The sequence below is a fragment of the Aquarana catesbeiana genome, linkage group LG12 (assembly GCF_042186555.1).
Source record: "Aquarana catesbeiana isolate 2022-GZ linkage group LG12, ASM4218655v1, whole genome shotgun sequence".
NCBI lineage: Eukaryota > Metazoa > Chordata > Amphibia > Anura > Ranidae > Aquarana > Aquarana catesbeiana.
The window spans coordinates 29,512,960-29,535,362 of NC_133335.1; the positions used below are offsets into that span (position 1 = coordinate 29,512,960).

The 22,403-nt window shown below is 45.9% G+C and overlaps 1 protein-coding gene across 2 annotated transcripts in view; it reads right to left on the reverse strand.

The window, feature by feature from the left end:
• The window catches only part of OSBPL2 (oxysterol binding protein like 2), a 196,433-nt gene that overhangs the window by 17,316 nt on the left and 156,714 nt on the right, over positions 1-22,403 (reverse strand). For both annotated transcript variants that reach the window (XM_073607517.1, XM_073607518.1), the window contains exons 6-9: positions 13,024-13,121; positions 12,770-12,952; positions 10,863-10,970; positions 8,940-9,029 (exon numbers count right to left, since the gene is read on the reverse strand). In XM_073607517.1, coding sequence (XP_073463618.1) covers positions 8,940-9,029; positions 10,863-10,970; positions 12,770-12,952; positions 13,024-13,121 — 479 coding nt within the window. The remainder of the gene's footprint in view (positions 1-8,939; positions 9,030-10,862; positions 10,971-12,769; positions 12,953-13,023; positions 13,122-22,403) is intronic.

Here is a 22,403-nt window from a genome sequence, read left to right on the forward strand (position 1 = left end):
ATCCTTGTGTATAATCAAATAAGGCTCCTTACAGGAAAGAGCTGCTAATTCTGATACTCTTCTAGCAGAAGAGATGGCCACCAGAAAATTAATTTCCTTGTCAACAAGACCAAAGGAATCTGACTTATTGGTTCAAAAGGCCGTTTCTGTAACACAGCCAGGACCAAATTCAAGTCCCAGGGGTTTAGGGGCGCTTTAACCGGAGGATTAAGACGCATCACCCCCTGCATAAAGTTTCGGACCAAAGAATGCGAAGCAAGTGGCCGCTGAAATAATACTGATAAAGCAGAGACCTGGCCCTTGATGGTACTCAAGGCCAGCTTCATCTCTAATCCCATCTGTAGAAAATCAAGGATTCTACCTATGACATATTTCCTGGGATGCCAACCTCTGGATTCACACCAGGTTATATAAGCCTTCCAGACTCTATGATAAATCATCCTGGAAGCTGGCTTCCTTGCATTAATCAAGGTAGATATGACAGGACCTGAGAGCCCACGACTCTTCAGAACGTGGGTCTCAATAGCCAAACCGTCAAATTTAGCGTTTGTAAGGCAGGATGGAACACTGGACCTTGAGATAACAGGTCTGGGCGTTCCGGTAGTGTCCACGGGGAACCTACCGTCATCCTTACTATTTCTGCATACCAAGTCCTTCTGGGCCAAGCGGGGGCCACCAGAAGTACCGACTTCCTTTCCTGCCTGATCCTGCGAAGGAGTCGTGGTAGTAGCAGAATAGGCGGGAATGCGTAAATCAGTGAGAACCGATGCCACGGAATCACCAACGCATCCGTCCCGCATGCAAGAGGATCTTTTGTCCTTGCCACAAATCTGTCTATCTTTTTGTTGAATCGGGATGCAAAGAGATCTACATCTGGAACCCCCCATCTTTGGCATATGGCCCAAAAGACGTCGGGATGCAGAGACCATTCCCCTGGAAGTAACTGCTGGTGACTTAGATAGTCCGCCTGCCAATTTTCTATTCCCGGGATGAAAACTGCCGATATGCATGGCACATGCATCTCTGGTTCACCTCTTTTTGAGCAGCTTGGCTCCGGGTGCCTCCCTGATGATTGACATAAGCCACTGCTGTGGCATTGTCGGACTGGATCCTGACCGGACAACCCTGTAGCCTGATAGTCCAGGCTTTTAGAGCTAGATGTATCGCCCGGATCTCCAGAATGTTGATGGGTAAGGTCCTCTCTGTCTTGGACCATACCCCTTGGACCGCAGCCTGTTCCAGAACTGCTCCCCAACCTGACAGACTGGCATCTGTTGTTACCACCGTCCAGGTAACCGGTAGAAAGGATTTCCCCTTCTGCAGGTTTTCGGGTATGAGCCACCAATTGAGACTCTGACGCACCGCATGCGACAGGTGCATCGGAAAGTCTAATGCCTGAACCTTCTTGTTCCAGGTCGACAGAATACTGTGTTGCAGCATTCTTGAGTGAAACTGAGCATAGGGAACTGCTTTGAATGAAGACACCATCTTCCCTAGTAGCCTCATACAAAGGCGGACTGAGGGACCCTTCTTGGTCCTTACTGTCAGAATCAGCTCTCTCAAAGCAGTGATCTTTGCCTGGGGTAGAAATATTTTCTCCTGGCTTGTATCTATAATCAGACCTAAATACTCCAGTCTTCTTACTGGTTTTAGGAAAGACTTTTCTAAGTTGAGGATCCAACCCAGGTGTTCTAGATACCTGACCGTGGTCCTCAAGTTTCCATTCAAAGAGGCTACCGACCGGTCTATCAAGAGCAGGTCGTCTAGGTATGCTATGACAGCTATACCCTGAGCCCTTAATCTGGCCAGAGGAGGAGCCAAGATCTTTGTGAACACTCGAGGTGCAGTGGCTATCCCAAAAGGCAGAGCCATAAACTGGAAATGGCGCCCTCCTACCTCGAAGCGCAGAAACTTCTGATGAGCAGGAAAAATGGGCACATGCAGATATGCATCTCTGATGTCTATTGATGCCAGAAATTCTCCTCCCTGCAGGGTGGGAACTACTGTTCGAATTGATTCCATGCGGAAGGATTGAATCCTTAGGAATCGGTTCAGATCCCTTAAGTCCAAAATGGGCCTGACATCCCCATTTGGCTTTTGGACCGTAAAAAGGTTGGAATAGAAGCCCAATCCCTGGTCCTTTGCGGGAACTATCATAATGACCTCCTGCGACAAAAGTCGCTCTAACGCTAGAAGGAGCGACTGCTTCTTCTCTGGGTCTCTGGGAACATTTGATCTGAGGAACCGAGGAGAAGGGAATTCCTGAAACTCCAGCTTGTACCCTAAGGTTACCGTGGAGACTACCCATCTGTCCTGGAAGTCCTCGTGCCAGAGCTCTGAGAACTGTCGCAGTCTTCCCCCCACTCGAGTGAGCGGGGGCGCCCCCTCATGCAGAGGTCTTAGTGTTTTGCCTAGTAGGCTTCTTTCCCCAGGACTTCTTTTGTCCCTGGGGTTGACTCTTGTCTCTGGACCCCGATGGAGGCGGCCGTCGAGACAGCCTGGAGGCTGAAGCCCCCGGCGCTGGGGAAAGAGTCCGTTTGAAAGAGGGACGCTTACTCTTCTTCTTGACAGGTAAGAGAGTGCTTTTCCCACAAGAGATTCTCTTGATATAGTTATCCAAGTCCTCTCCAAACAACCTTGCACCACGAAATGGAAACCCAGCCAGTAGCTTCTTACATGGTGCTTCGGCTGACCAATTTTTCAACCATAGGATTCTACGTATATGCACCAACCCCAGTGAAAGACGGGAGGTTTGCACGATAGAATCTCTAATGGCGTCAACCACAAAGCATAAGGCCGCTGGAAGGTTAGCAAACCCCTGGGCCTGCTGTTCAGGTAATACTTTGATGACCTGCTTAACATGGTCTCTTAAGTATTGACAGACTCCAATCGCTGCTACTGCAGGTTGGGCTACTGATCCCGCTAAGGAGAAAACATCCTTCAATAGGGATTCCATCCTTTTATCTACAGGATCCCTGAGCATCTGAGCATTGTCTACAGGACAAGTCAGGCTATTATTTACGGAGGAAATGGCGGCATCAATAGCCGGTATTCCCCACATTTTAATAAACTTTTCTTCCATCGGATAAGTGTTGAAAACTTTCTCGGCGGAAAAAAACGTTTGTCTGGGTGATCCCACTTAGAATAAATAAGCTTTTCAAGTAAAGTATGAACAGGAAAAGCATGTGCTGCTTGGAAAGGTTTCAGTGACCCCAAAGCAGAAGAGGATTCTTTAGCAGTTTCAGGTATGGGCAACTTAAATGTGGAGCGGACCAATCCAGTGAGGATCTGCACTAAGACTTTCTCCTCTTGGGAAGTCGCAGAGGGTCCCTCTCCACCTGAATCCTCCGAAGAGGAATCATCTGTCCCATCCCGATCCTCTGAAAGGGATTCATCTCCTTTATCCCAGAGCTCCTCTGTCTGAGGGTCTTGGGGAACAGAGGAAAGCCTAGTGCGTTTTCTTCCACTGAGTGAAGACGTAATCACGGCCATTAATCTTTCCTCTAGACCATTAATGGTTGAGGAAAAAACCTCTTGTGTAATATATACAGGGGCTGAAGTGCCAGAAGCAGGTGTAGCCCCTGACCCCGATGGCTCTCCCTGGCTAGCCGTCCCTGGCCCATCTTTAGGGGGGGAGGATGCTGCCGACAGGGGGCCCTCAGAACCTGAACGAGATCCCCTAGTGTCTCTGGTTCCTGGGGTGCTTGAACCTCTTCTACCCATAGTGCAAAGCAACAAGGTGTGAGGTATACAAATGAACACTGCCCGCTGAGCGATGTAGTCTGGCTAAAAGCCTTGCTACCCAATGCTCAGTCTGGTGTTACTTCAGTAAATGCTGCCTAGGAGAATGCCTGTGTCCCACCTTACATGCGACCATGCGAGTTTTGAAAAAAACGAGCGCTTCCCGCACTGCCGACTCTCCTGTCATGCTTCTGGAGAAAAGGCTGGGGATGGGGGGGGGGGGGAGACTGGTAACAAGATCTGCCTGAACGGCTATCTTCAGAGATGGTGGCCATTAGGCCGCAGAGCCCGGGTGGTATAACCACTTTCTAGACCCCTGTGGCCCCTCTCTAGCCTGGGGGGAACATTCAAACATGAGAAATCCCCCTTTCCACCTTACCTGCATGCAGCCTGCTTTGAGATGCTGGGACATAATCAGCACTGAACACCTGAGACAGTCAGTCAGCATGTGTAGGTTTGTGCTCTTGGCAGCCCCCGGTGGTCACAATAGGCATAGCATGCATTTACCTTAAAGGAGAAAAGCCACTAGAACTCAAAAATTCTGTGGAATCTCCTCTTACCTTATCCAGCTGCAGGGTGCTGTTTACACAGACCCAATCTTCACCTCTCACGGTGGGCTCCGTTTGAAAAAACCGTCAGAGACTGGGGCCCCCATCAGTAGGGGGATCCAACAGTTCTGGGACCGTAAAGCACCTCGCCAGAAATTAGGAAGTTTAAAGCCATTTTCTGATCTGCGGGGTCCAGCTCTCTAAAAAGAGAAGCATTACGGGTAAAACCTCGTTTCTTCGGACACGAGGCCCGGGTACCATTCAATTCGGCCATGAAAAGACACTTTGAATGAATCCGGTTCGCCTGGCTTGCCCCAGTATAGGATCTTAGGATATTCCCTTTGGAGCTCAGCACAGGACATCTTTACACGTCCATCACCTAAGACACTGGCGTAAAAACTGAGGTATCCCTGCAAGGGGGAGGGATTATATAGGGGGTTGAACTTCCTGATAGGGTGTGCCAGTGTCCAATCACCAGTGATACCTATATAACCCATCAGTAATTACTGTGGCTCTGTGTCCCGTGATGTTTGAGAAAGAAATGGCAATCCCACTAATAAAAGAAGGTAGTACTCTATAAATGAGGGGGGTGTTGTCTAAAGATAACTGCTATGGACTATGAAAAATAAAAAACAAAAAGACACTATACACCAAAATGAGTGAACTACAACTTTATTGAGCAATGGGCTCAAGGTCAAAGGGAAGGATAGAGTCCCAAAGCGGAGCTGAGCCCACCCTCCCCTAAACAAAAACCTCCCCCACACCAAGGGACCCTGAGCCACCCCACCAAAAAACAGAGGTTGCACCGAGTGCGGTGCTCCACCTTGAAGCCACAGTGGGCAAATGAGGCACCAGCACTAAGAAGGACAGAGATGCATACCTACCCAAATGGGGCTACATACATAAAAACACAAACCCACAAAACCAGTCAGTCAAAAGAGTCAATCAATGGCAAAAAGGAAAACCAAATGGCTGCAATGGGAGCTCAAATATCAAAGAATCAGTGTCCAGCTGCTGTGCTGGTAACGAGATGTATGAATGAGCCTTGCACATGACAGTCAATTGACTAGTAGCTGATTAGATGATCCATGAAGGGATGTGTAGGAGACCATATATATGCCAGTTATACCAGCATGATAACCATTCCTGGGGAGCGTACTGATTACAGTGGCTGGGAGGGCTAGCAGAGATGAGTGGTAAGCTAGTGAGATGGAGCAAGGAGATTCCCAACAAAAACCAGATAACCTCAACCTGTCAGTAATGCCACCTGGGGACAATGACTCCCAATATGGGTGTCAGAAGTACTCGCAGTTCTCCGTTCATGCTCCCCTCCAAGTGAAGGAATGGAAATAATGTCCGCTCAGCTTCGTGTCCTGACGAAGCTCCGCCCCCTGGAATGAAACGTGTAGACGCAGACATTTCATCTCCCCATCTCCCCTTTTATCATCTGGCCCGACCACCCCATCTTTACAGAGAGCTTAAGTTTTTAATTGTGGCTCATACAGCCGACTGTGTATGAGTTCATTGAAGAGTCCAGCCACCTATGATTGGATCAGCTCAACGGCGCATGGTGCACAGCAATGGAGCATTTGAAACTCAGTAGGACTCAATCATACACAGGAGATTGGAGAGACCAGGTATACACGACTGGAATAGCTGATCAGCGCACAGCATGTGAATTTTGGTTGGATTTCATCCTAATATAGGAGAGGTGTACTTGCTGGGAATTGCTGAGCGTACATTTCCATTCCTTCACTTGGAGGGGAGCATGAATTGTGAGTACTTCTGACTTTCAGCTTTTAGTTCCCTTTCACACTGTGCCACCACTGGCGTCAGCGGTAAAGCGGCACTATTTTTAGCGCCGATTTACCGTCGTTTTAGCGGCGCTATTAACCCTCCGCTGGCGGCCGAAAGGGGGTTAAATCTGCCCGCAAAACGGCGCCGGAGCAGTGTTTTGCCGGCGGTATCGCAGCACTGCCCCATTGATTTCAATAGGGAGCAGCGGTGGAGGAGCGGTGAGTTCACCGCTCCTAAGAAGCTGCTGGCAGGACTTTTTCTGATGCCCTGCCAGCGCACCGCTCCAGTGTGAAAGCCCTCGGGCTTTCACACTGCAGTGAATGGAGCAGCTGTTTTAGGGAGGTTTGCAGGTGCTATTTTTAATGCTATAGCGCCTGCAAAATGCTCCAGTGTGAAAGGGGTCCAAGGTGGAGCACCGCACTCGGTGCAACGAGTGTTATCTCTGTTTTTTGGTGGGGAGGTTCAGGGTTCCTTGGTGTGGGGGAGGTTTTTGTTTAGGGGAGGGTGGGCTCAGCTCCGATTTGGGACTGTATCCTTCCCTTTTTTGTAAGGGTGGTCCATGGTTCTACTCTGGAAGGGGTTAATGGGGGAGTCAGGTGGTTGTTAGGGCACTTATGCTGTTGATCTTGAGCCCATTGCTCAATAAATTTGTAGTTCACTCATTTTGGTGTGTAGTGTCTTTTTGTTTTTTATTTTTCATATTCCTTAATACCAGATATCACAGCATACCTTCAGAGATCTAATGGGGTCCATGCCTCAACTGGTCAGGAATGCTTTTGGTGGCAAAGCGTAACCTACCCATATTAGGTGGGTGGTCATAAAGTTATGGCTGATCATTGTATTCTGCTCTTACTCTGAGGGTCAGCTTATTAAAGGGCTCAAAAAGATGAAAAAACTGAAATTGCCGGTCTAAACTTGAGTGCTGCAATGTTCTGAGTCTGTCAGTGGAGCCTTGATTTCTCAGCAACATAAACAAGGAAGCTCTGGGCTATGGCAGAAAGGGATCTCATCTGTCCCTTCCAGAAGGCCTTTCATAGTAAGAAGTCAGGGCCAGATGCACTGTCCATCAACTGGATGTTGACAGAACCCGTCTGTTGTGTGGGTGAATGATGAGTGTTCAGGGCCAGCGTGTCATGCTGCAGACTATTAATAAGACAGATTGGGCAAGATCTAATAACGCAGTTCACATTTCACCCCCCCCCCCCCCCTTGCATTATCACAAAAACAAAAAAACATCTAGAACAATTGGCGAGAGGCTTAGGCACAAGATGGATTACGAGACACTTGGATCAGTACACCATTATACTAAAAATAAAAATCAACTGTTATGACGCTCCATGCCATCATCTCGAAAATCCTAATTTCCAGAAAGCCTTCGATAATAACTAAATACGTTGAAAAACTAGGTGCAATGATTAGTGGTGTTTTGAATGAGGAAACAATAAAACCCTGTAAGGTTTTTATTGCTTTGTGTCTCCACTGAGGAGATTTATTCTCTATTTCTCTAGTGCCCAATGTCCCAAGTCAAGAAATTATGGTTAAACCAAAATGTTCTAAATGTCAAAAGAACACGAGATAAGAGGAAATCTTCACATGGGGACATTGGTGAAAACTGTATAGGAGGAGCAGTCACAAATATCAGGAGTGCTAGTCATTTTGTTGTGACCCACCAGCGAAAGTTCCCCTTCCACCACAGATAACAGGACGATCATATTACGAACTCTATATTGACCTATTTAGAGACAAAAGTCATAACTGGTCCCAGAAGCGAGAGACTACAAGGGGATAGGCAAACCTCTCGACACCCACCATTTCTAGCTAGGGTGGCGAAACGCGTTGAGGCTGAGACACGATACGTCTGACGTCACGTCCGGTTAACGAGGCTCGGGCGGTGGAACGCATGCCGGGCCGCCATCTTGGTGGGGAAGCACGGTGACACGGAGGGAGAGACTACACTGCTGAATCCTGCTAGTGCCGGTTTGGGCACAACGAAATGTGAGTGGATATTTTTATACTTTCTGTTTTATTAAATGGGTAAACACTGTATTCAACGGGTTGCACTATGATCTTGCTGTCTGTGGTTTACTTTTACATACGAGGATCTGTGGAGGAAGATAGCAGATTTCACCTGCTTTCCAAGTCTAAGGCTCCCAATAAGCGTTACTAGATGCACCACTTTTGGGTCTAAGGATCTGGTGAGTCCTTATTGCACAGGGGGATGGGGTGCACCGAGGACAACTGGGTGGAGACATGGAGTGGAGTGGCCAATATGTTCCCACAAACTTTCTTCTGGGTTCGCAGGCTCCGGTGCCGTGAGTGGCCGAAGCCACGATTAAGCCCTCAGTTCCAGTAAGAAGCTCTGAAGAGGCTTCAGAGCGCATGCGCCGCTGACGTCAGCAGCTGCATGCAGGTTGAATACCTCCTAAATGGTGCACGTTTAGGAGATATTCATTTTACCTAGAGGTAAGCCGCCTTATAGGCTTACCTGTAGATAACAATAACCAAGAGGGGTTTACATACGCTTTAGGAACTTTCATTTGATTTTCTAATCTTTACTGGGGGAAAATTTACTTTGGACTGTGGTAATAAAAAAAAAAATTAAAATGGAGCAAAATGGAATTTTTTTATTGAATACATTTCAAACAGTGTACAAGGTTTTTGTACGGGAACGACCATTCATTCCAAAATTGAAAGTTAAAAGTAAACAAAAAACTTTAAAGTACTTATGAACGAAATTTGTCAAGTCATCGAATGTTGTGAGGATTTTCGTACGAAAATTTTCTAGTGTATGGCCAGCTTATTTTTCATATTGCTCAGGAGAGAAAAGGGAACACTAATCACTACAGTACTTACTTCTTATCTTGAATATATCCTTCTACTCGGTGCAGCTCCTTTCCAAACAGGCCACAGGGCTTGAAGTTCAGGATACATTTATCTCCATTGCTGTAACAAAATCACACAAAAACACCTGATTAAAGAAGAACCTGGTTAGCCTTATTTGCCTCTAAACTGAACATATAACACATTACCAAAGTCATTTCACCAATAGTATAACCCCTACACTGCAAATAAGCATGGATTATGGGATCCCCATACTGAGCTATAAAATTGGGAAGAATTAAAGTAGTTCTAAAGACAGAAGATTTTTTTTATCATAATGCATTCTATATATAAGATAAAAAAAACCTTTTGTGTGCAGCTCCCCCTCAGCCCCCCAATACTTACCTGAGCCCTATCTTGATCCAGTGATGTTGCACAAGAGACTCATCTGTCCGGGACTCTCCCTCCTGATTGTCCGGGACACACATCGTGCGCCATTGGCACCTGCTGCTGTCAAAGTCAATGAGCCAATAAGGAGAGAGAAGGGGCAGGGCCGAGCCACGGCTCCATGTCCGAATGGACACACAGAGCAGCAGCTCAGCTCGGGTGCCCCCATAGGAAGCTGCTTACTGTGGGGACACTCTGCGGGAGGGGCAAGGATGGCCAACGAGGAACCCGAGAAGAGGAGGATCTGGTCTGCACTGTGCAAAAACACTGCACAAAGCAGGTAAGCATGATATGTTTGTTATTTTTAACCAGTTCCAGACTGCCCACCGCATATATACTGCGGCAGGGCGGCCCAGCTGCGCAAAATCACGCACAAGTATGTGATTTCGTGCGCGCCCCGCTCTCGCTGTGATTGGACACAGCGGGAGCCGCCGATCGTTCACAGGGGAGACGGATAAGCCGTCTGCCCGTGTAAACAAGGCAAACGTCGGATCTGTCAAGAAGGAAAAAAGCGATCTTGTGATTCAGCTAAGCTGAATCACGGATCTCTTTTTTCCTTCAGTGTGACACTGCCCCACACAGTTAGTAAGCACCTCCCTAGGGGACATTTAACCCTTTGATCGACCCTGGTGTTAACCCCTTCTCTGCCAGTGTCATTTTTACAGTAATCAGTACATTTTTTTGGCACTGATCACTGTCACTGGTCCCCAAAAAGTGTCACTCAGTGTCAGATTTGTCACTCAGTGTCAGATTTGTCTGCCCCAATGTTGCAGTCCCGCTAAAAAACGCAGTCTGCCGCCATTATTAGTAAAAACAATAAAATAATTTTAAAAAGTCCCTAAATCTTTCCCCTATTTTGTAGACATTATAACTTTTGCGCAAACCAATCAATATACGCTTATTGGGATTTTTTATTGGGATTTTTTACAAAAAATATGTAGCAGAATATATATTGGCCTAATTTGATTTTTTTTTATTGGGAATGTTTTATAGCAGAAAATAAAAAACACTATTTTTTTTTTTAAGTTGTTGGTAATTTTTGTGTTTAATAGCGCAAAAACTAAAAAGCGCAGAGGCAATCAAATACCACCAAAAGAAAGCTCTATTTGTGGGAAAAAAAAGAACATCAATTTTATTTGGGTAAAGAGGTGCATGACCGCCTACTTGTCAAAGAAACGCAGTGCCGTATCGCAAAAAATGGCCTGGTCAGGAAGGGGGTAAAACCTTCCCAAGCCGGAGTGGTTAAGCATGTGTTTTATATCAGTTTTTCCTTTACTATTTATTGGAAATTTGTATTTTTACAAATAAATGTTTAATATAGGTTACACCTATGGCAAAAGATTCCCAGAGCACTATGGGTTCTCCAAAGAGAAGGCACAGCATATGCAGTTTCCTTTCACATGTCCAAGAGAGACCAATAATACATGGGGGATTTTTCTATTATTTACTTCAAGTGATTTATTAGAAGCATCCATGACAAGGGGTTCGGGTGGGGTTATGTTAGTTTACCTGTGGTTTACAATTTCCACTGTCCCATACTGCTCTATCCACAGCTTCCCGATAATAACATTGTGCACACAGCAGGTGGGGTTTGTCCATGTGTAGATATCTTTATGCCTGCAGAGAAATAAGATATTAGAAGGGACAATGAGGAGACAAAAGCACAAGTATATGTTTGATCATCCAAAGCTGGTGGAGTTTTAGAAAGGATCCATGTTTTAGAAAGGATCCATGTTTGACCTACAAAGGAAAATTGTCTGCTTTAGAAGACTGGAGATAAGTCCTGGAAATGGAAGACCTCTAAGTGGATGTGCTCCCATGCTCTCTCCATAACGTCATACATAAAATTGCTCAAAATTCAGTGAGAGAGTTGTGAATGCAGTATTGTCACTGGCTTTGTTGTACATGTATATACTGTATATGTACTTTGCCTCCCTTGTGCACTGGGACCACAATCTGGATTTGTGATACTGGCCAATCAGTGCCACTGGTGAGCTTACTGTCCTCAAATATTGACTTCAAATGGCACGGGCATAAAAATGAAATGACCAACAGTAGATAATTGGCACCACTCAATGTAAAATATTGAAAACATCCCTTTCTGTAAAACTAAAAAAATAATGGAAGCATGCTTTCACTACTTTAATTGATCTACTAAATCGAAAGCAAAAAAAAAAAAAAGATACACTATGATAGGACGCTACAAGAAAACACGTTAACAAACTTGCTATGGGGATGTTATCATTAAAGCTGGCATGTCTGGCAAAAGGAGCCATGAACAAGACAATAGTATGTTTTTTCTATTAGATTACTTGACAAGAGTTCAGCTGTAGCTTTTAAATGATCTTTCCCGTTATACGACTTTCATTTTAAATATCCTCAATTTCCTGAAAGCTTCAGATACATGATATTGTTAAAAGTATTGTGTCGCCTGCCTTTACACGCACATGAACTTTAATGGCATCCCAGTCTTAGTCCGTAGGGTTCAATATTGCGTTGGCCCACCCTTTGCAGCTAGAACAGCTTCAACTCTTCTGGGAAGGCTGTCCACAAGGTTTAGGAGTGTTTCTATGGGCATGTTTGACCACTCTTACAGAAGAGCATTTGTGAGGTCAAGCACTGATGTTGGATGAGAAGGCCTGGCTCGCAGTCTCTGCTCAAATTCATCCCAAAGGTGTTCTATCGGGTTGAGATCAGGACTCTGTGATGGCCAGTCAAGTTCCTCCACCCCAAACTCGCTCATCCATGTCTTTATGGACCTTGCTTTGTGCACTGGTCCAAATCATTTGGTGGAGGGGGATTATGGTGTGGGGTTGTTTTTCAGGGATTTGGCTTGGCCTCTTAATTCCAATGAAAGGAACTCTTAAGGCGTCTGCATACCAAGACATTTTGGACAAATTCATGCTCCCAACAGTTTGGGGATGGCCCCTTCCTGTTCCAACATGACTGCACACCAGTGCGGAAAGCAAGGTCCATAAAGACATGGGTGAGCGAGTTTGGGGTGGAGGAACTTAACTGGCTTGCGCAGAGTCCTGACCTCAACCCGATAGAACACCTTTGGGATGAATTCGAGCAAAGACTGCGAGCCAGGCCTTCTCGTCCAACATCAGTGCCTGACCTCACAAATGTGCTTCTGGAAGAATGGTCAAACATTCCCATAGACACACTCCTAAACCTTGTGGACAGCCTTCCCAGAAGAGTTGAAATTGTTATAGCTGCAAAGGGTGGGCCAACTCAATATTGAATTCTATGGACTAAGACGCCATTAAATTTCACGTGCTTGTAAAGGCAGACGTCCCAATACTTTTGTCTATATAGTGTATTTATGTAGTGACCTTTTTTTACATACCAAAGCTTGTAAGTTTAGTGCCCCTTGTGTGTCTCTGGTACAAAAAGCACCTCACATTTAGACTTACTTAGGCAGCTCCAGGGTGATGGCTCCCCGGGGTTCGGCCTCTACGCTCTTCCCCCAGAACTTCAGCTTTGGATAGATAGAACCACGAAAGATGAAGTCTTTATTCAGGCCTTCGGAAAAAAAGGCGCTAACGGGAGGATGATGGCTGACTTGCTCAGATATAAACCGGAAGCCCAGGTCTTCCCTGCAAGAGACAGTATAATTAGTCACATGGAAGCACTTGGGTCAGTCCTCCCCGCAACTGCCACAACTCACCTTACTAGTTCATATGTCTCCCCCAGAAGAGGGTTAAATGGTTTGCCAGTCCTCTCCCATTGAGATGCTACAGCTGATACAGCAAAGGCAGCCACAGACTGTAAAGGATAAAAGAATGGCACACAAAGTGTTAGAAATGATCACCTGTCTAACAAAAAAAGAGAGCTTTCTTAATTACTAAATACGACCAAGTTTGGCAAACGTTTGTACCAACACGAGGGCAACCAAGCTACAAATTACCAACTCAAGCACCCAACACCTTTGAAATCGTGTGCTTGTGCCCTCTCTTCACCACGACACCACGCTGATGACAGAAAGAAACTATGCAGGAAAACCTTTCACTTTTTCCTGGTTCAGGCTTGAAAGTGTGTTGGAGTATTTAAAATTTCAAGGTAAGCATATATAGTTTGCAGTTAGAATAAACTAGACACAATCTAAAGTTTTATTCACCTTCAGAGGGATATTTTTGGTTAAACTGTATAAAATTATGTAATATGGGCATTTACACTGATCAGCCATAGTTTTAGGACTACTGACAGGTTACGTGAATACCATTGATTACAACGGTACAGACAGATTTTACAAAGGTGTCTCGTGTGTGTCCTAAAAGTGGCGCATTGTGCGTCAGGTTCAAGTACAGGATCTAGACAGGTACATGAGTTTGGCGCATGCTGTGTCACCTTTGGGGTGCACATGAGACACTTTCACAAAATCTGTCTGCACTAGTCCTTATGAATTCCAGTGATTGTTCCTGACGTTTATGTGTTTAACTTCACTCAGGGTGCCCATATCGTGCCCACAGCCAAAAGTGCCTACAACGGGCACACAATCACCACAACTGGACACAGAGCAATGGAAGAAAGTGGCCTGGTCTGATGAATCACCTTTTCTTTTACATCATGTGTCTCACTTACATGGGGAAGAGAGGGCACCAGAATGCAGTATGGGAAGAAGGCAAGCCAGTGGTGGGAGTGTAACAAAGTTAAAGAAACACAGCACAGTATTGGTAAACCATTTAATAAGTCAAAAGTGAAACTCACAAAGGGAGCATAAACACAAGCATGATAGTAATCCTGCAGCAAAATCCGGGGGTGGTTTTCTCCTAAATGTCCATGTCTCTGAAGTGCAGCTGACAGCTCGTGCGGGTGGATTCCAGCATTCGCAGCCTATGGGAACAGTAGGGAACACAGGGGAGATCGGAGATGACGTTGTCACTTTTGGGTGCAGGGTGAGAGGAGACAGCTTTGCGTTCAGAGCATGCTTGCTCCTTCCTCAGGCCTGAGACACGGACGTTTAGGAGAAAGCCACCCCGGGATTTTGCTGCAGGATTACTATCATGCTTGTGTTTATGCTCCTTTTGTGAGTAGTTTCACTTTTGACTTATCAATAAATGGTTTACCATACCTCCCAACTTTTTGAGATGGGAATAAGGGACACCTATCAGCACAAGTGAGCAGGCATAGGACACGCCCCTTGCCATGCCCCCTTAAAGGAGAATTCTACAAAACACAAAAAAAGATTGGTTAAACCCACAAGTGATTTTTTTACCACTACTATTCCTTTATATTGGCTTTTGGAATTTATAAATGCAGCAATTTAAAAATCAGATGAAAGGGTTTTGCACTGGGAAACACTTTTTTATAGATAAAAAGTGCATTTTATATACATCAGACCAAAATGAGGGACAAATGAGGGACAGAGGGATCGGAGACAGTCCCTCGAAATCAGGGACAGTTGGGAGCTATGGGTTTACCAATACTGCACTTAGAGGTGCTGTGTTTCTTTTCCTTTGTTGCATTTCAGAGACTGCTTCTAGCTCTTTACACTTGCTGCCCATAGTGCTGGTACATGGATTCCTCTCCCTCTTCATCTTAGAGAGTGTTGCTATGGATTTTGTCCCTCTTATTGAGAGACTTTTTTAATCACATTTAGTTTATCTGTGTACACCTCCAGGGTCTCTCCTCAAATGAGTGCTGAGTTTTTTTGTCTGGTGGTGGCAGTGTGATACTTCGGGCAATGTTCTGCTGGGAGACATTGGTCCTGCCATTTATGTGGATGTTACTTGACACATACCATCTACCAAAACATCGTTGCTGACTAAATACACCTCTTCATGGAAACCGTATTCTCTGATGGCAGTGTCCTCTTTCATGATAATGCACCCTGCCACACTGCAAAAACGGTTCAAGAATGGCTGCAGAACACAAGAAGGTGTTGACTTGGCTTTCTGGAATTCTGGAATTCTCCAGATCTCAATCCAATTGAACATCTGTGGGATGTGCTGGAAAAACATGTCCAATCCATACAGGCCTACACTTCGCAACTTACAGGACTTAAAGAATCTGTTACTGACGAATTGATGGCAGATATCACAATATACCTTCAGAGGTCTAGTAGAGTCCATGTCTCAATGGGTCAGGGCTATTTTGATGGCAAGAGAGGAACCTACTTAATATTAGTTAGGTGGCCACAAAGTTATGGATGATCAGTGTATATACAAAATATAGGTGTAAAACCGTGTATGGTAATCCACAGCAATCACTGAACTCTTCTTCCACTCTTCTGACCCCAATAAACTCCCTGAAAATAGTAGCCTGCAGCTATCTAGTGAGGACTTTTTTTTTTAAGCAATACACTTTATCTTATTGTCATTATATCAATTGGTGTTTTTCTCTGCTGTGAAAGCTGAAGAAACGTGACGGCAATTCCTGTCACTGAGTAATTGTGGTGACATTTCACTTTCTATGGAGAAGGCACAAGAAAGGTTAAGCCCTCCCCAATCCTTGCTGGATCGCTATTCACCAACCACAAAGAGCTCCTAGCGTGTTTGGGAAAACCGCAGTGTCTTGCCACGTACAGATCATACCATACGTAGGTGACTTCCGACACCGACTATGTAATATAACTGCTACGAGGAGGGCCAATGTGGACTCAGATGATTATTATGTACTGTGCTGCACCTGTACTACTGTGCTAAAATAAACATGTTTACCTATACTGTACCTGCATTCCTGGTGCAAACATTTCATAAAAAACGCATGTAAAGGAAAATCTGTCATCATTGACTGCCTCCAGTTTGCTGGCACAGTCTTGCTGATCCTCCTTGCTCAGTGCTTTCTAAATCCCTGACATGAAACAAGAATTCAGCCTGTGAAGTCAGAACCTGTGATCTTTGTACTGGGTCAATGACTCGTACTACTGAAGTCCCCACTACAAGAGACGTTTATCTAAATTCAAAGAACACTTTAATAGATCTATAGATTTTATTTATTTCCGACCAAGAGGGGCCTTTCTACTGAACCAATGAGTCAGTCCACTAAAAACGAATATGTTTAAAAACCAACTCCGGGAAACTTAAAAATGATCCCTTGCAGCAGGGGTGTGCCCGCACTGCAAGGGTTAATTGCTCGTATAGGTGTGCACAGCCTATTGCAGTAGGGTGTGAACTCCAAAGCTCAAAACATACATGCCTTTCTCTGCAGCCTCAGCTGCAAGTGACAGGGAATGAATAGGAAGTGCTCTGTGCTGAGCGGTGCTCCCGAGTCCTGCTGCTGTATCCACTGACACAGACAGCAGAACTCAGCCCCGCCCCCGGCTCCAGTGTCAATAGATTTGAATGACAGCCGCAGGAGCCAATGTCTCCTTGCTGCTATCAATCTATCCAATGAGGACCCGAGACAGTGGCTGGAGCTGCTTGAGGTGCTGGGCTTGTGCTTGTCACTGGAACAATCGGTTCGGGAAAGAAAAAGTGCCCTGGAGGGATTTGCCCTCATAATGACCAGGCTATTTTTTGCGATACGGCACTGTGTCGCTTTAACTGACAATTGCGCGGTCGTGTGACGCTGTACCCAGACAAAATTGACATCCTTTTTTTTTCCCCCACAAATAGAGCTTTCTTTTGGTGGTATTTGATCACCTCTGCGGTTTTTATTTTTTAAGCTATAAACAAAAAAGACCGACAATTTTGAAAAAAAAACCAATTGTTTCCAAAAAATTAAAATAAAAAAAATGTATTCATCGGTTAAGGCCAATATGTATTCTTCTAAATATTTTTAGTAAAATAAAAAAAAAATTTAAAAAAATCGCAATAGGTGTATATTGATTGGTTTACACAAGTGTTATTGCGTCTACAAACTATGGGATAGATTTAGGGACTTTTAATCATTTTTTTATTGTTTTTACTAGTAATGGCGGCGATCTACGTTTTTAGTAGGACTGCGACATTACGGCGGGCAAAGTCGACCCCAAATGTCGCTTTTTGGGGACCCGTGACATTATTACATTGATCAGTGCTATAAAAATGCACCGATCAATGTAAAAGAAAAAACATTGGCAGGGAAGGGGTTAACACTAGGGGGCGATCAAGGGGTTGAGTGTGTTCCAACTGTAGGGGGATGGGCTACCAGGGACATGACAGAGATCACTGTTCCGATCACTGGGAACAGAAGATCTGACATGTCATCTGGCAGAACAGGGAAATCACCTTGTTTACATAGGCAGTTCCCTGTTCCGCGGCTGTACACAGCGATCCCGGGTCGTGGGTGGACATAGAGTCCGCTGGACCTGGGGACATGCTCCTGTGGCTCGCGGCGGGTGCCCACTATTTCCTGTGCAAACACCGACATACACCTACGGCGGTTTGTGCAGGAGTGCCGACCTGCAGCAGTATAATGACGGCGGGTGGTCAGCAAGCGGTTAAGGGGAAAAACCTTGAGACTTTACAACTCCTTTTAAAGAGTAATTCAATTTTTGATGAGGAAAAATATTCCCCCCTGGGCGATCTATGTACATTGCAGGGATTTTAACAAACGTTGCAGATTCCTCCCTTTGTTATTCTGAAGAAATCCCTGTGTGTTTGTCTGTGTCCATATGAGAAAGGGAATCTGTACGGGAGTAGTTTCATAATTATCAATCAGCTGCTGCACCTGTAAGGCTCTAATGAGGAAAGCTGTTGGGTTTGCATACCTTTAGCTGTGATTTCTTATTGGGAGTATCTCACCAAAAATTACAATTTTGTTGCAGGGGATGCCTGAAATCTGACTTGTGGGAGAATCAGTGAGCCAATCAGACAAGCAGGGAATTATGTTTCTGGGGGGTGTTCTGTACTCCATTTGTATACAGTAGGCCTCCAGGTTGCCATATTGCATTTTATAGAAAATTATAGCAGCTTTTGATTGAAATGGAAAATAGGATTTCTAGCTTACTGTAAAATCAGTTTCTCTGAGTTCATTGACAGAGACAGCGCTTCCTTATTCAGAAGCATAGGAATGTCCCATTGCAGTGCCAAACGTGAGTGGTGCCAACAAAAAACAGGCCAACCAGACAATCTGGAGACCAATGAGAACAACTGGAGCCCAACCTGAACAGCAAGAAAACCCCTTCATGAGGGAAAAACCCTCTAGACCACAGCCTGCAGAATCTTGCAGCCAAAAGAGGCATCCGCAGATGCCAGCACATCCACTTTCTAAAATGTTGTGAAAGCGTGCACCGACGAACAGGATGATGACGGAAGGCCCAGGAGGCACTCAGCGCTCAAGGGAAGAACTCAACCCCTGAAAGAATAGGCCTGAGTCACAGTGTCTGATCCATCTAGAAATGGTTGCCGACAAAGCAGACAGCCCCTTATTTGGCCCCTCCGCGATCACGAACAGGGAGTCTGACCTCCGAAAGGACTCAGTGGCCGCCAAATACACCCTGATCACCCGAACCACATCCAAGGTGTGTAAGGCCTGGGACATAGGAAAGGCAACACAATGTCTTCATTTAAATGGAAATCAGAAACAACTTTTGGAAGGAACGAAGGACAAATATGAACAACCACCTTGTTCTGATGAATCACCAAGTGGGGCGTGCAACAGGATAGCGCCGCCAATTCTGACACCCTGCAAGCAGAGGTGATAGCCACCAAGAAGGCCACCTTCTGTAACAGAGTGAGCAGGGGAACTTCTCAAATATTTTCAAACGGAGGCTTCCGTAGAACCGAAAGCACCAGATTCAAGGCCCACAGTGGCAAGGGAGATCGCACTGGTGGAACCACATGTCGCACCCCCTGAATGATAGTACACAAAAGGAAATGCGAAGCCAGGGGGCTTTGAAAGAAAACTGCCAAAGCCGACACCTGGCCAAATTCTTTTCAACGCCCCTCTGCAGATAAGTCAAAATCCGAGCCACCGAAAAGGAACGTGGGTGAAACTCCACTGGCTCACACCATGAAATGTACGCTTTCCACGTCCGATGATATACCTTCCTCGAAGTAGACTTCCTAGCTTTGAGTAGTGTCGGAATCACCGACGCAGGTAAGCCTCTATCCTTCAACACCTGGCTTTCAACAGCCAGGCCGTTAAAGCCAGCGACGGTAAAGCAGGGTGGAAGTTCGGCCCTTAGGATAGCAGATTCTCCCTGAGAGGCAGCTGCCAGGGGGCATCTGTGACCAGACGCACCAGGTCGGCGTACCAGTACCGACGAGGCCAGTCCGGGGCCACTAGAATGACCGGAATTCTCTCGGCCTCGATCCTGCGTAATAGCCAAGGCAGAAGCTTGAGAGGAAGAAAGGCGTAGATCAGACAATACTGGCCCCACGGAGCCACCAGAGCGTCTGAGGCGTCCGCCAGAGGGTCCGAGACCTGGCCACAAACCTCTGCACCTTCCTGTTGACCCGGGGTGCCATCAGATCTGACTCTGGAGAGCCCCACCTTGTGGCGCCAACCCCCTGGCCACCAGTACTCAACCCCATCCCCCAGGATTCATTATGGCGCCACACTACCCCATATAGAGGAGGGAGGGGGAAAAGGGGGCTACAAGGGGACCTCCAGGGACCATCCACCCCAGGAAGAGAGGGTGCAAGGGCGGAGGGAAACCTGCAGGACTGACCGACCTAGGGAGGGGCCCGCGTCCACTGCAAACCCACCAGGGGGAGAGGGGAGACATTTATTCACCATACCAGGACCAGGCGGGCACCGCTCCAAACAGAGCCTCCTCGCCACCGAAGTGGGGGGCTGTCGGCCATGAGTGACGCTGCGACTCGAGCAGAAACCTGGTCGTATGCGACCTCACAAGACGTTTAACTCGCAGGGCCAGCCCCCGTCCAGTGGGGCTATGTCGCGGCTGACCTAGCGCGTAGCTGCGGTCTGCACACGCTCACTAGCCAGACTGGGGAGACCACTGGATCAAACGTCCAGCCCGTCGCCCAGTCTGGCAGTTGATTGCAGATTTCACTGACTAGGCAGAAAAAATACTGAAGGCCTATAGCAGAGAGGTGGGTGTATATCACCTAGGGCTGCCCATGGGTGTAACCAAGTCTTTTTTCTGCTTAGTGTCCTACTCCTGTAGGGGGCTATATAACCCCTATGGTTATGAATAAGGAAGTACTGTGTCTGTCAATGAACGAATAAAAAGGTCATTTTTAATAACATTCAATTACAATATGACTTGTGTCGCAATTGTAATCACTATATTAGTTTTATTTTATTTTATTTGCTATTTTTTTCCCCCCACGAAAGTGGAGTTACTCTTTAAACAGCCCCTATGGTCGGCATTGTTCCTGCTTTCCAGGAAATTGGCAGGACCAGAACATGAGTAGCTATAGAAACATTGTAAGATCACACAATGCTTATCCTCTTCTAGCCTTCAGATCCGAGCACCACGCCTGAAATACTTCTTTGCATGATCCAAATTCCATCGTACAATCCCAGGCACAGTGCCACTGTAGTTGTGGGAGGGTAATCATGTCAGAGCTGCTTTCACTGCCATGGGAACAGCACCGATCTAGGTGTATCCAGGACAAGCTTACATAACGGCAGTGTCTAGTTTCATGCAGGTTATACAAGTGGTTGTAGTGTAATCATCTGGACAACCTCATTATCCCCAAAACACTTGGCTTGTAATAAGATCAATGACAAGGGTAAACACATACAAAAATAGCTAGTATGGTTTTTTTTAGTTCTTCCCTTCAAAAGAGATCGGTCATGAAAGAGATATGTGTGCTGTCATAGCAATAGCTTTGAAAACGCTGGTTGCCTGACTATTGCGCTAACCTGCTTAGTTAATACATGGCATGAGAATGTCAAGATTCAGGTTTGCAGTAAAAGTAGCTGTTTTGAAAGGTTATTGGAAGGAAGGTTCCAAGTACAAAATGGGGTTCACACATTAGATGATGTTCACTAGTAATCCAATGAGCAGGCAGGGGGCAGGAAAGTGGAAGAGTCTGCACAACAGAAACTGTGCTATTACCTGTACAGCCATAATGGGGTGGGTCAGAAGAGTATGTACAAATCTTTTAGGAAGAAAATCAGTTTTCAAATGTGGATTTGAATAGTGGGGAGACCGGATCAGTAATGCATCATGTACTACACTATATAATTATTACCACAAATGTTGGATATGTTACCCCATGGGGTTCACGAAGGCAGTCGAAGGCTGGGTTCACACTAGCTGCGGCCATGGCTCACAGCAGGGGTCCGGTGCGTCCCTGTACACCGTGTTCCAGGTGTGAATCAGGTCCAAATTATTGGCTGAATTCGCACCGGAAACGGAGCCAAAGACGCACAGCACCTCTTCCAGTGCGCTCCGCGGCCACCCCCAAACTGTGTGAACTGGCCCCGTAAAGAGCCGGTCAGAGTCTTCTGTCATGCGAATTGGATGTGTGAACCCAGCCTAAAGCTGGTGGAGCTAAGGTAGAGCACTGACTGTATTTCCACTGTTCCCCTAATTAATTACCTCTTACATTGGACCCACGCATCAGCTGGTATAAACTGAATGGTCATATGCCTAGTACAAGGTCTTCAAGTGTCTTGTACAGGTCTAGATCACTTATGTGTTTGCTGTACCCATGGAGGAATGAGGTAGCCCCCAGGTAAGTCTACTCAGCATAGGTTTTACGCTATATGTCCAATTGTTGATTAGAGCAGGACTGTGTGGACACACCAGTACCTTGACACAGTGGGTTCATTTACTAAAGGCAAATAGACTGAGCACTTTGCAAGTGCAGTTGCTTCAGAGCAATAGGAATTCATGATATCAGGTACTAAATATGATGGATATGTTATCCCATGAGGTTCATTTAACTTCTGGATGGCTGCACAAAAGGTATTCTAAATCTGGTAGAGCTGAGGTAGGGCAGTGAGTACATGAGGTCTAGGCTCCATCTTGATCTTTCCCTAATCTGTTTACAGTCCCTGGAATAAGATGTTTTCTAAGCCTTTATATTGACCTTGGATATATTTACTCATAAGTAAATCATCACCAAGTGGTCTTCTACCAAACAAAAAGGCTCCCAATTTAATAGCCACTCATTGTATTTGAGACCCCCCCCCCCCCACCCCCCATCCCAACCTCTTCAAATATCCTAAGTCCTTTTTACAGTCCCAGCTAAAAATGTGTTT